At 36.4% G+C, this 13,742-nt stretch overlaps 1 protein-coding gene across 3 annotated transcripts in view; it reads left to right on the top strand.

Annotated features, from left to right (window-relative positions):
- Positions 1–5,377, top strand: part of LOC126183273 (ras-related protein Rap1) — a 58,467-nt gene extending 53,090 nt beyond the window's left edge. For all 3 annotated transcript variants that reach the window (XM_049925093.1, XM_049925096.1, XM_049925095.1), the window contains 2 exons: positions 1,161–1,313; positions 2,215–5,377. In XM_049925093.1, coding sequence (XP_049781050.1) covers positions 1,161–1,313; positions 2,215–2,304 — 243 coding nt within the window. In that variant the 3' untranslated portion in view covers positions 2,305–5,377. The remainder of the gene's footprint in view (positions 1–1,160; positions 1,314–2,214) is intronic.
- The last annotated feature ends 8,365 nt before the right edge of the window (positions 5,378–13,742 follow it).

Below are 13,742 nucleotides of genomic sequence, written 5' to 3'. Positions count from 1 at the left end.
AGTGATCTGTGGCTGCTAATGGCAATGTAGTGTTTGGAAAAGTGTTCTTTTTTAGTGCCTGTAGGAGGATACAGGATGAATGATAAAGAGTGCTGTAAATGTGGGAAAAATGTAATCCAGATGATTGGAAAAACAAGCCTACGATCTTCAAGTACAGTATTAGCGATATGCTGTTTAACAGTCATGTCGATCAGAAATCTGGGCAGGACATTGCAAAGCAACATGAAGTGGAACTAGAACACATCGTCATTTGTTGGGAAGGGGAGATTAATTGGGAGAATGATAGGTAAGTGTAGCTGATCTTGAAGTTCTTGAGTACAGCTAGTGTGTTTGGAATCCCCGTCCAGTTCCATGAAAGGAACACACAGACTGTTGCGCAGTTGAGAGGCACACTACTAGATTCATAATCAGTGTATTTGATCGCACTCGAGTATTACAGGATGTTTTTAAACTCAAATGGGAATCTCAGGAGGGAAGATGTTCTTTTGGCAAAACACTATTGTGAAAGTTTGGAAAACTGGTATTTGCGATACGCTACAGAATAATTCTGTCGCAACCATTCATCTCACATAAGGTCTATGAAGACAACATTAAGATAAATCGGGGCTGGTATGGAAGTGTATAGACAATCACTTTTCCCTTTCTCCAGTTGCTAGTGGAATAACTAGCAGTGGTACAAGGTACCCTTTGCCATGAACGATATAATGGTATTTGTAGGATATATTTTGAGTGTGTGGCATTTCCTTAACATGCATGTACCATAAAGCTAGGAGCCAAGTTCATGTACAAAAATTCTGAAAGCAAGACAGATTCATTGCAGAGCAGTAACTGCATTAAAAACAGTGTTCAATTGTATAAAGAAAAGACTTATGCAACTTGTACTTGATTTCAATTTATGATAGCTTCAATTTTCCTACAGTGACATACAGACAATTTTTATGTTAAAATCCTGGTAGGTAATGAAAATAATATATAACAAGTTTGGTAATTTGATCCAGATTCTTAGTCTTGTTTCTGAGCATTGAAGGTACTATCTTTCGTTGCAGAGAATTTTTTTTGGAGAGATTAATGCAACATACTGTGTTGCATTCCAAATGTATTACTGCAAATGCTTGTTCTTTCGTCATTACTAGAATTGCATTATTATTATTATTTTTCAGGATACTGATGATGTTCCCATGGTGTTAGTGGGTAACAAATGTGATTTAGAAGATGAAAGGGTCGTAGGAAAGGATCAAGGTGTCAATCTTGCCCGACAGTTCAACTGTGCATTTATGGAAACTTCTGCCAAAGCCAAAATCAATGTAAATGATGTACGTATCTAAGAAAAATACTTTCCTTTTAAAGACTTTTAAATCGCTATTCAAGTGGTGAGAACTTCTTGGTGTATCTTGGTATATATGTTTTCATAAATTATTAATTTAACAATAGGTTCTATTATATATTCTTTCATATTTACTTAACTTTTAACTGTCCTATACTAGTGTTACTGAAGCAGGTACTCATTAAAATGTTGGTTTTCTGCACTTCCATAAATCTTCTGTTCATAATGATGTTTCACTTCTTGCTTCAGAAATTGTCACAATCTTTACAAATGAATTAGTAGGCATAACCTTGTGTCTTGTAAATTTACATGATTAAAATTGAGAGACCTTGTTCACAAATTTGAAGTTTTCTATTATGTACTTCCAATCCAGAAGCAAAATTCTGTTAAAGAAACATTAGTTAAAGATTTTTATTTTTAAAAAGGTTTATTCTTTGGTACCATTCGCTTCTGCTGTTATGGAGTGGTCACTGAACTTTGTTTCTGACTGTACAGAACAAAAATCAGACCACCATTAGCTCATATTCATTGTGTATACATGGTCTGAAATTACAAGATCTGTGAAACTGGCAATAAAAATTGATGGATAAGGAGGGCCCCCTCACACTATGAACCTGAAAGGAAACAGAAAAAAAGTGACAGGCTTGAAGTAATGAAAAGATGAAAATAAATAGTGTTGCTACTTATTAAACTAATGGTTAAGATCACTTCAAAAGTCTGTTTTTTTCCCAATGTTAGTTGCTGCTAATAGTAATCAGAAAATTGTAAAAGTAAATAATTTATCTGAATGTTTTGGCTTTATTGCAAAAAATCAGTAGATCTAACTTTGTAGTCCCTCTGTATCTGAATAAGACCACTCTTATAATAAATGATCGGTTTGTCTTTTTCAGATCTTCTATGATTTAGTGCGGCAAATAAACAAGAAGTCACCTGAAAAGAAGCTGAATAAAAAAAAGAAGTCAGTGTGTGAATTACTATAAGAAAGACTGGACCAGTGCTGTGATTGGCAATACTGAACACTGTTGAATGTGGCTGGTATTGACCAGTTGAAGAGGCCTCTCAAGGTATCTTCTCATCGGTGAATCTGTGGTCGTGCTGCTGTTTCAGATTACCCACAAGCCAGCCTGGCCATTATCCCACCCTCACAATCAGAGCACAAAGAATTGTAACACAGTGCCAGTGCTGTTAGTTCCAATTTATTACAGAGAATGAAAAAGAATGTTCAATGGGAACTACTGTATTGGCCTATTGTAAAGAAATTCAGTGCAGGATATCCATTATTCCTTCTTACCTGGACTTCTGCATTATACCTCTTGATGGAGATACAGTCATCCATCCAAATCTCTGGAAAAAGAGGAGGGGTCTGATTAATAATTCTCAGATTCATGAAAGTCTGTAGTAGATGTTTCCTTCTTGAGCCTGTGGTGTTACATTTAATTTTGTGATCTGTATGTTTATCTGCTAATGTTATCTTTACTTGCGTCATGTATCATGTGACATGTTAAACATATTTATACAGTAAAAATTTATGCTGCATCATTTTATTGTTAAATTTCCTTTATTTTCTGTATGGAATGAAATATTTGTGATGTGCTTCAGAAATTCTGGCAGTGCTTGTGTATGACTCTACCAATACAGGACTTGATTTATAACTTTTTAGGTACAAAGTATAGGAAGTGCAAATCAATACAATGAAAATTGACATTTCTTAGAAAAAGTTCATTTTCTTCACCATTGTTTAAAATTGGTATGATGCTGAGGAGTTACTGCCATTTTAAGTGTTTGTTACTGCTTTATTTATTAGCTCTTATCAGTATGTGACGAATTTAGTGTTTATATTCATATACAAATTGCCTCAAATTATGTTACAGATCTATCTTATTAGACCTATGGAAAATAATTATACTTTCATTTTCCTTTGTTTTTCAGTTTCATGTAAAATCCCTGGCACTGTGCCACTAGTATAAAGCTTTTGTATTACTTTTATCCAAAAGTATGTTAATCTGCTATAGTTAATATTCATTGTAAAGATTTATCCTTGGAAATAAGCATCACAGATTCCAGGCTATTTATAAAATATTAAAGTCATTATTTCACATTTTGTGAACGTGAAAGTAGGACAGGTTTTTTCATTCAAGAAATATCCAATAAACTGTGGACACCCTATTGTTGTTAATGGGCACTTTCTCCACATCTTTAGTGCTGGGAATTTAGCTGAAAAACCAAAGGTTTTGTTATTTAATTTTAATTTAAATTTTAAATTATATTTATCACTGTTGTTGAACATAAATATTTAATGAAATCATTTTGGTGGCTATGTAAACATTTTCCATCTGCAAGTTATGTCCAGTAGGATACAAGATATGTTTTCTATTTGAAAATAATCAGACTCTGAAATTAAATCATAACTGTAAAAATGTGCTTTAATTACAGTTCCAAGTAAATGAGCCGCAGTTATTCTGTTTTTCTTCAGTGTATGTCTGAAATTTTTTGTTAAGAGTTTCCTTGTGCTTGAAATGTCATGTCTGTATTGAGGGCTACCTAATTTTTGAATAGCTTATACAAAGTTCACCTCAAAGAAATTCACAAAATAAAGGACCCTATTTCATTACCTTCATTAAATTCAAATTGTTGTGGAGAAGTCCCATTAAATAAAATTTTGAAATGTCCACTTAACGAAATTAGAGGGACCAATATAAGTGGTGTTAATGGATGATTGTTAATAAAGGGTCCCAAAATGTCATTTTATTTATTTTGCTATACAGGCATGACAACACTGAATTAAAAAGTTGCTGGTATGGTACCTGTGAAGCATTTTCAATGTTCTCTGCAAAGTGAGGAGTAACCATTCCTGCTTCTCTATCAAGTCATGTTGTAGACCAATCAGATGAAAGAAAATTAGGTTGAACAATTTAAATTTGTGGCTTCTTGCACACATTGCAGAAATTAAGACTGACTGCATAAATTCTAGTTAACAGCACAGTTCTGTAACTGATTTGCCTGATTAAAACACCAAAAGTGTTGGATGCATCTTATCAAAATATGAATAAGCTACTACCCCTTAGCTCAGTGGACCTCTCTATGTGGCAAATTAAATGCCTTAATGGGAAGAGTAGCTCTTGTTAACTACTTAGATTTGAGAACTAAGTTATTTATAGATTAATGAGAAAATGGGCATTTGGAAGAAGCGCAAAGACCAGTACACTCGCGTGGTGTTTCGTTGAGGTTATATGAAGAGTTGGATGTGCAAATCCAAGCAGCCATGTGATTTGGATTCGTGGTCTCAATCTCTCTTACAAATGATGTATTTAGATGATGTGTTCTATGACTGCCTTAAAGATGCTAATATTTTGTATTGAATGTTTTGCATGCCTATGTAATTAATGCACGCTGATTTCATTAAGAAAGTGGTCACATTAATAAACAGCCACATGTTGAATTATTTTCATTTGAATTGTTGCCATGGTTTTAAGAAAATTACAGGATACAGATAGTATATATTTAGTGATTCTCATTATCACATAGCCTACTTTTCCTGTCACTTCTTTCCTGTGCACAGCCCCTCCTTCTTTCCAGATTGAGCAACAAAGCTGTACAGCAATATTCTTCCATGTTATGCGTGAATGCAAGGTTGTGTGTTCGTCTATGTGATCCATAAGTTGTGTGCATGATTGTATATATTGGTAATAATAATACTTTGGTTCATGAAAGTAATAAATCTATCCTGAATTGAATGAGAGTTTTAATATTACAGTGACATTTTTTTAGTGCATGCTGTACACCGAAGGAGTTGGAGTGAAAATGGTGAATATATGTTAAATCCATAGTGTAATCACACTCGTTCAACGTGGCTGGCCTGCTATGCCATTTTGTGACCATCGAGCCTTCCATATATGCAATAAATACAGTACCTCGATGCCATTGTGATACAATGGAGACAGGCAAATGTGTTCCAACAAACTGTTTTCTTTGTTGAAAACTGATCTTTAATCATTTTATGAAGTTGTTATAAAAGTTTTAAGAAGTTTAATAAATGCATAATAATTTAAAATACATGAAAATGCTTTGTTTTTTACTTATCACACTTCTGGAAATAGACACTGTCGGGATAGTTATGTCAAAATGTCCCATGTAAAGTGAGTGTGAATAGTTGAGGTATTTCAGAAACTTACTTCAAAGTAAAACCTAATTTCAGTTTATATGCCTTTGTTTGTGGGGAAAAAGAAAATCAGTTTTTGATGTACCCTTGTACAGGTAGTTTTGTCTTCTGTTACATGTGAGGCCATTGAAGTTCTCATGCTGGAGCAGCGACAAAGTTCAACCAGCATTATTCATAGTGTTGTCAGACAATGAAAATTTGGCTGGTTGGAGTTCTGCGCAAAATGTTTCTTTTCCTTTTTTTGTGTTTGTAACTCACAAATCACATTTGGTGCTTGCATATGCTGTGTGTTATGTATTTTTAGAGAGAGAGAGAGGGAGAGAGAGAGAGAGGTGTGTGTGTGTGTGCGTGCGTGCGCGCGCGGTGTTAACTTCCAACTCTATTTTTTTCATTCATTTTATTTTTTATTGTTGTCACTATAGTTGTTAGTCACTGGGATGTTTAAGAAATTTTACAATATTATAACATTCATTGTGAGACTGTACATATGAAAACTGTCATTTCACAAAAAAATATAGAACCAAGTTTATATGGAAGATATGAGGTACACAAGGTGAAGTGGAATTCGCACACTCGGGCCTTGCAGTGCGACTCCTCACGTGCCAGTGATAAAAAATGTCTCACAAAATTTCATCCGGCGAATACATCCGGCAGGAAAACGACGTTAGAGTGGCAATCTGGCAACACTGTAACCACATGTATGGTCTGTCAGCACATGTTCATTGTTTTATACACTTGGTGCAGTGGATAGTGTTTGGGGCCAGCATGCAGGAGGTTAATGGTTCGATGGTGGTCAGTGTCTGGCATCTTAATCGTCAACAGCGATTGCAGTGGGTACTCTAGAAAAAATCTTCACTTACATACTACAGTAGTAGAAATGAAAGACTGGTCAGATTTGAAAGAAGCCCTTTGCACATCATGGGTGTGAATTTATTCACACCACTTCATCTAGTAGACGCGAAACCTGTTTTCTTTGTACTCTCCTCCAGGGGTTCCATAGATCAGTACCAACTATTATTCTTGCCTCGTTAAAGTCCATTCCATTCCATTAGGGCCTTAAATTACCAGTAGGACTAGCAATGTGCTTTGCAAATAGAATCTTATTCTATCAATGGGATTTTGGAAACATCACGTCTATCACCATTAGGGAAACCGAACATTTCAAAATTAACGGTGTCTGTATGAATCACGCAGAACAATATCTGTCAGAGGGTTAATGCATGTTCGATGGAACAGCGCGCAGGACTGGCTGCTTCTTTATACTGTATGCACTGTCCCCCAGACAGGGACTAGTTGCCAGCAGAGTAATGTGCCCGTGACAGACTCCAGGCACATGCATAAATGTATCAAATTTTCTCACTGTAAACCTCTAAACCAGTGTGGCAGAGGTATGGCATACACAAACGATGAATATGTGGATATGATTTTGGCCCTCAGTGATCTGATAACCGGGCTGGTGTCGCCGCTTGTGAATATGCTGCTAGATATCCTTGTCAATACCATCCAGATAAAAATGTGTTTCACGGTCTCGAGCTGCACCTTCGGGAGTTAGGTACTCTTCTTTTCTTGACAGAGGTCGTCCATGGACTCGCCTTACTCCAGCTACTGAGGAAGCTATTCTGGAGGTCTTACACCGAAAACCTCGGCAAAGTACACGGCAGCGGAGCAAGGCAGCTTCATGTCTCGAAATACATGGTTGTTAACATGCTGCATGAGCATGGGCTGCACCTCTATTATTAAGCTTTCCTTTAACACCTGCATCCTGCAGATTGCCATCAGCAGACACAATTCTGTGAATGGTCCGTACAACAGGAAGCCAACGATGACTTTGTGAACACCGTAATATGATCGGATGAAGCATTCACTTGTGAGGGTGTCTTCAGTATTCACAATCCCCACCACTGGTGTAAGGTTAACCCGCAACCATGGGTATCAGTGTCTGGGATGGAATATTGGGCGACAGCTATTTGGGCCCCTACATGTTGCCTGACCTGTTTACTGCACAAAGGAATCGTGCATTCCTCTCAAACTTTCTGCCTGATACGCTGGAGGAGGCTTCACTACATGTTTGGCAGAGAATATGGTTCCCACATGTTTGTGCACCTCCACACTCGGTAATTAATGTGCGACAGTATTTGGACAGAATGTTTCCAGGAAAATGGCTCGAATGTGGAGGTCCAGCTGTATGGCCACCATGTTCTCTTGACCTAAATCTCTTGGATTTATTCCTGTGGGGTCACTTGAAGAAGTGTGTACTCTACTCCACCGATGAATGTGGAAGAATTTGTAGCGTGTGTTCACGCTGCTCTTGTTACTGTGGACACAGCTTTGCTGCAGTGGGTCCAGAGCTGTGTGAATCCAGCGTGTTGCGCAATATTTGGACGTGCAGTGAGGTCACTGTGAGAATCTGTTGTTTTGAGGACAACGTATTCTGTTGTGAAGGTCACATGGCCATTAATATGGACAATATTATTGTCACTGGTTGCTAATGTGCGACATCTGAATGAATGCTCATATTACATGTAGTATAAATCACAAGTAGGTGTTGTGTTATTGTACTGTGCTATTATCTTTAGCATCTCGAAATTGATGATGTTTTTGTAATTAGTCTGTCCTATGACAGGTAATTTGTTTCAACTGGTCATTTCTTATTTATCTAAGAATGTATTTGTTATGTTCAGCATTACAAAATGTTGCTTATTTAGGATACATGTGACCTAATAAACGGTGTATATTACAGTATGAAATGTCTGAATGAAATTAGCAAATAAAAAAAATGCACTCCTACCCAAGATCGAACCTCGACTGTCTGCACACTAACTGAAAACTCTATGCAGTGCACCAACTAACTGTACAGCATGACTAATCAGTGTTTACAGAGGTAGTTACCATACATATGGTTACAGTGTTGCCAGATTGTCACTCTTTAATGTCGTTTTTCTGCTGGATGTACATGCCAGACGAAATTTTGACTTTTTCTATTGCTGGCATGTGAGGAGTCACGCTGCGAAGTTAGAGTGCGCGAATTTCGCTTCACCCTGTATACAAAAATCATCATGATTATTTCTATCACACTTTATTCTTGTTCCATTTTGTATAAATAAATAGGAACGAGATTTAATGGGAAAAGTAAAGATTGGGTATTTACTTCAGTCATACATGTGGGGATGTAGGGGAATACTGAAAGTTCAAAATGGGTTACATTTCTCTAAGAGGATAGAAAAAGCAGAATTGTGATAAAAAATGGTAGATCTTGCTGCTGTTGATCAGTTTGATCATGTGAGGCACCTTGGGTTTCGTCGACCGAATATAGAAACCATTGAAAGGGATTACACACACACACAACTCATTGGTATAAAATGTGAAAAGTTTTAAAAGTACAAATAATAGTGTGGTGAGTGTATAGTATGAGCAGAGGTTTGATTTAAAAGAGAAGTAATAGTGGAAAAAGTTTCTCTCTAGATAATGTAGGTGGGGAGGGTTGTTGGTGATATAATTAATGTAACAATCAAACAGAATTTTCAGTTACGAAGGTAAAACCCAATACCAAAATATAAGAAGTTAAAATATTTGAATGTCCCCCCCCCCCTTTTTGTTCATTACATTTAACTGTAGGACTGCATATCTAGGTTCTAGACTTCCCTCCTCCTCACTCAGAGATGTGAAATGAATCGAATTCTTTAATAGTCATTGGTAGTTCCATACACTTTTGTGTGTAACTGCATTGCAGTTTGTGGCCTTTGGCAACTGCTGATGGTTATTGGATCTAAAATTAATTTTGACAGTTTCATGTTGCAGTTATAGTGAAGTGCTTTAAAACTTGTTGGACTTTAGTAAAATGAGTACATGCAGGTTTGGAAAGAACCTCAGGAGTTTCTTTCCTGGTCAGCACCAAAGAATTTGATAATTTAATAGGTACACTCCAGATACACAGGTCATACTAGATTCTACTTATCAGTTAATGTTTAGACTAAAAAAAAAATACCATGGTAAGAATTCCTTAAAGATATTGCATCACATCATTAAGTAGATATTCACTTTGTCTTCTGTCCAGCTACTTCTGCACTGCTTCCCAGGGTTTTACATTGAAATTGTTGTATTACTATAATTTATTGCTACTGCCTCCTTTACTGTTATTTCATGTTTATTCTGATTTAAATTTTGAGCGTAAATGCTTGTCTTGAAAGTATATATTGCTCCTGTGAAATCTTTAATCACACACTTTGTTACAAAATATAAAAACTGTTAATTTACAGTCAAGTAACACATTTCTTACTTCAAATCATGAACTGCTGTGCTAGTTATGGAAGCTCTGCAGTATGGGAACCACACATGAAATACTGGAATTTTTGTGCTGGGGAATTGAGTGAATTGGAAAGTTAATTTCTTTATGTATGTAACTTTCCAGTAATTCCTTTTTTTTCTTCCCCTAGAAAATATAATACAAATGCATTTGCCCTATTTTACACTTACGTGCTTAATTACATGAGGTTAAGTGTCCTGTTCTGTGTGGAGATTCTATTATTGGGATGTTAAAATAGACTTTTTACAAAGGGTGAATTGGGTTTAATTAACTTGGTTAGCATCATATGTGAAATTGTTTCCATTTCTTATTTGAGATTGTTTTGGTTTGTATTTATAGTTGCAGACGTGTGTGTAAATGTGGCTCAAATTTTTGATGGTGTGTGTGTGTGTGTGTGTGTGTGTGTGTGTGTGTGTGTGTGTGTGTGTGTGTGTGTGTGTGTGAGAGAGAGAGAGAGAGAGAGAGAGAGAGAGAGAGAGAGAACGTATTGTCTGCAGTGTTACAGGAAAGTAGGTAATCACTGTATGATTGGAGATGCAGAAATTTCTGCCTTCATTATCAAGAATTGGTTTAACAGTTCAGATATAGTTCGTTTGTATGTTAAGACTGAGTTATGTCCCAAATGAAAATATGATAGGTAATAAATCCTTTCTTAAGTTCATTTCTTGGGCCTTTTTTTGTGTGTTTGGGTAGTGTAAATATCCAACTTTCTGTGGTCAGTGATACTGTGTTTTTTTTAAAAGAAAACACGTGCAACTAATAAAGATGCAAAGGTTTGGTAAGTCCGGTAAAATTTTTGCTGCAAATTCATTGTGAATAAACTTGATTGTTCCAAGGATCATGTAAAGAATTTAAGCGATGTACAGCATACAGTTCATTGTTGACAATGATGTGAATTGGTCAGTGTGTTGACTGCAATTGAAAATGGAGACAACAGAGTTTTGTGTTACTAAACTTTTTTTAGAAAAAGACGGCAGACAGAAGGGTGCCATTGTTTAACTTAGTGAGACATGATTCAAAGTATTGGTAATATAAATACTTCAAACAGAAAACTCATTGCATTCAAAACTATTCATCCCTTGTTTAGGGAGGAAGGATGCATTACTTAGAGAATGTTGTAATGGGGTGACAGCAAATCACACATGCTTAAGAGGGACGTGAAGGGAAACACCTCGGATAGTAAGAGATCAAAGATAGTACAGTTTGGTAAGTACTTTGTCTGCAAGTACTTTGTCTGCTTCAGGTCAGGTATGATAGAAGAGGCAGTAAGAATAAAGATGGATTAGAAGAGAGGGATAAAATGGAAAGAATAATGCAGTTACAAAGATAAAGAAAGGTATGGGGGAAAATATGAGTAATGAATAAAATTCTCTGTACTGTCATTTAGGGAAAAAGTAGTGTTCTCTCCAAGGGGATGGCTGAGTAAGTGTATATTCTGGAGAACAAATTCACATCTCTGGATTTAAGGGGGTAATATCTTCTGTTGTAATCATTGTCATTCGTAGTTTACAAGCGTGTAACAACTTCAGCATTTGTATTGCCTGTACATATACATTTAATTTCATGTTAACATTACTATACATGTTTGGTTACAAACAGTAAAGAAAGTGTTTGTGTAAGAGGTTAAATTTATTAAGCCTGTTAACAAAATAAAAAAGTATAGTAGATATTTCTTCCAGCTTCACTTAAGGCCAGCAACAGATAAGCTAGTTTCCAGTGTTTAGTCAAGTTGCACTAGTTGTCAGTCCACTCTCATATTGTCTGTTTTAGCAGTGTCTTTTTTTGTCTTGATGAATGTGAGCAGCTTCATTACCAGTTGTTGTTAATTCAGTATGACAGTTTACTGTGTGTTTAATGTTGTGTGGGTAGAATGTTCTTGCTGTCTTTGGTACATAAAACTGTTGTTTCCCTTCAGATATAATGAAAAAGTTCTGTGTTGATTGGGTAGTGCAGGCGGTTCCAGCTTTGCTCCGTGGAGTACGGCTGCCCACTGCTTACCCATCAGGTAGCCACAGGTGGTAGGTAGACTGTGGGGTGGCCCTATTGAACCCCATCATCTTGGTCTGTTGTGCTCGTAAATCATTTTCCAGTGATGTCACAATACATTTTAGTAAATTACACACTGACTATTAATATTAATGCATTTGTGGGTCAACTCATATCTATTTGAAAGAAAAGGTAGTGTAGCAAACCTAACATATTTTCATTGCTACTCCACGCACAGCATTTTGTTTCCCTCTTAAAAATTGTTACATTAAAAAGTAGATGTTTCTGCCGTGATGCTTCGCAACGTTGAGTGTACTAAGTGCCCAAGTTGTTACTTGCAGAAGTTTGCATATGGAGAGCTACATTAAATGAACTGTCACGGTGAATCCTAATAAACTCCACTCAGCTCTCCTCCAAATGATGAAGAGGGGGCTTGCTTATCTGCTGTCTTGATGCACCCCTAGAATGTCTCCTCTGTAGGCTGCAGCTTCTAATGTGCAATTTAAAAGAAACGACGGAACAAATACAATAGCAACAGTGTGTGTTCAGTAGAAAAATTAAGTGCAAGTAAAAATCATTAATTTACTTTGTTTGTGGAATATGACACTTCTTTTTGCTCGCAAGTGATGAAATGTTTGCTGTCACACTGCCCTCGCTAACCAGTATTGGAATGTGCACAGCATGCACTTCCTGTGCACTAGTTGCTTGCCCATCCCCTGCATGCCTCTGCTTGTTGGTGGGCACACAGTATAGTGTTAATAACACAATACTAGAAACAGTAATTTGTACCATATAACTTAACAATAAGCATATGAAAAGCCCTAGTAAAATCAAATTTGGATGAAAGTAACCGACGGCTCTTCTTCCATTGAAACCAATATTCTTATGGCTATTTTACTTTGTTGGGTCAATTTGACGACACAGCCTTTCTGTGGCTTGATTGTTGCTTGGTTTATGGGCCTATACTGTTTGGACTGTGGATTTTCCAAACAGGAATCGGAACCTAATATTTGTTTGTTTTTCTCTTTTGTCACTCAGTGCATAATCACAAATACATGGAGCAACATTTATGAACTTGTATACTCTTTACTTCACGGGTTATTGCTTACTGATGACTGCTGGTCATCTGATTCAAAACTGTGTTGTAGAGGCACCTAGTTAGTGAATTTAGCTTCACCAACCCTCTCCCTGCACGAAAGGATTTCTTGTTGGTTTATGCTGCCCTACGTCAAATTATTTACTTTGCTACTGCAGATGGGAGAATGTTTGCTGCTTCCTTCCAGTTGCATGTTTACTTACCAATAGTGAGTCTTGTGCAGCTAAAGACAATTGTGCTTTCATACTGAGTAGAAGAGAAAATGTGTGGACTTCCTCATTTCACCAGGTCTGCCATGAGACATTAGTTGCTCGTGTAACACAAGAAAATGAGTATTACTAAGGTAATTACAATGAATGGAAATTTACATAATGAAATGAACAAGTATTTGAATGTAATGGACTTACCCTCGTAGATACGTTGTCAGCTGGCTTAAATAGTTTCTTGACAGACTTGGATGTTTTTTAGTAGTTTCAGCTCCTTCCAAATTTGTTTAATGCTTGTGAAAAAATCAGAATTTGATGTAATGAAGAATGAGGTTAGGAACTTTGTCCATCACATGATCTTCACAGCAACCATCATTAGAAATTTCAACACTAATGTGATCCAAAGTATTTAGAAAATCATGAAATACATTAATGAAAATGGGAAGCGTTACACTATGAAGCACCAGTCCAATATTTATCAAACATAATTGAAGTGTTTATCCCATGATGGCATTAAATGATTAAGCTATCATTCCTTCAGGAACTGAAACGCATCATCATCATCATCATCATCACTATCATTATAAGTATTCTTAAATTTTTATCAAATTCTGTAGGCCCATGCAAGGCAAATCTATGGGGTCATGAAATAAATTGGTACATAGTTA

This window comes from Schistocerca cancellata, chromosome 4, assembly GCF_023864275.1.
Source record: "Schistocerca cancellata isolate TAMUIC-IGC-003103 chromosome 4, iqSchCanc2.1, whole genome shotgun sequence".
Taxonomy (NCBI): Eukaryota; Metazoa; Arthropoda; class Insecta; order Orthoptera; family Acrididae; genus Schistocerca; species Schistocerca cancellata.
Note: the sequence above shows the minus strand (reverse complement) of the source record. Positions and strands in the feature narration are given on the sequence as shown.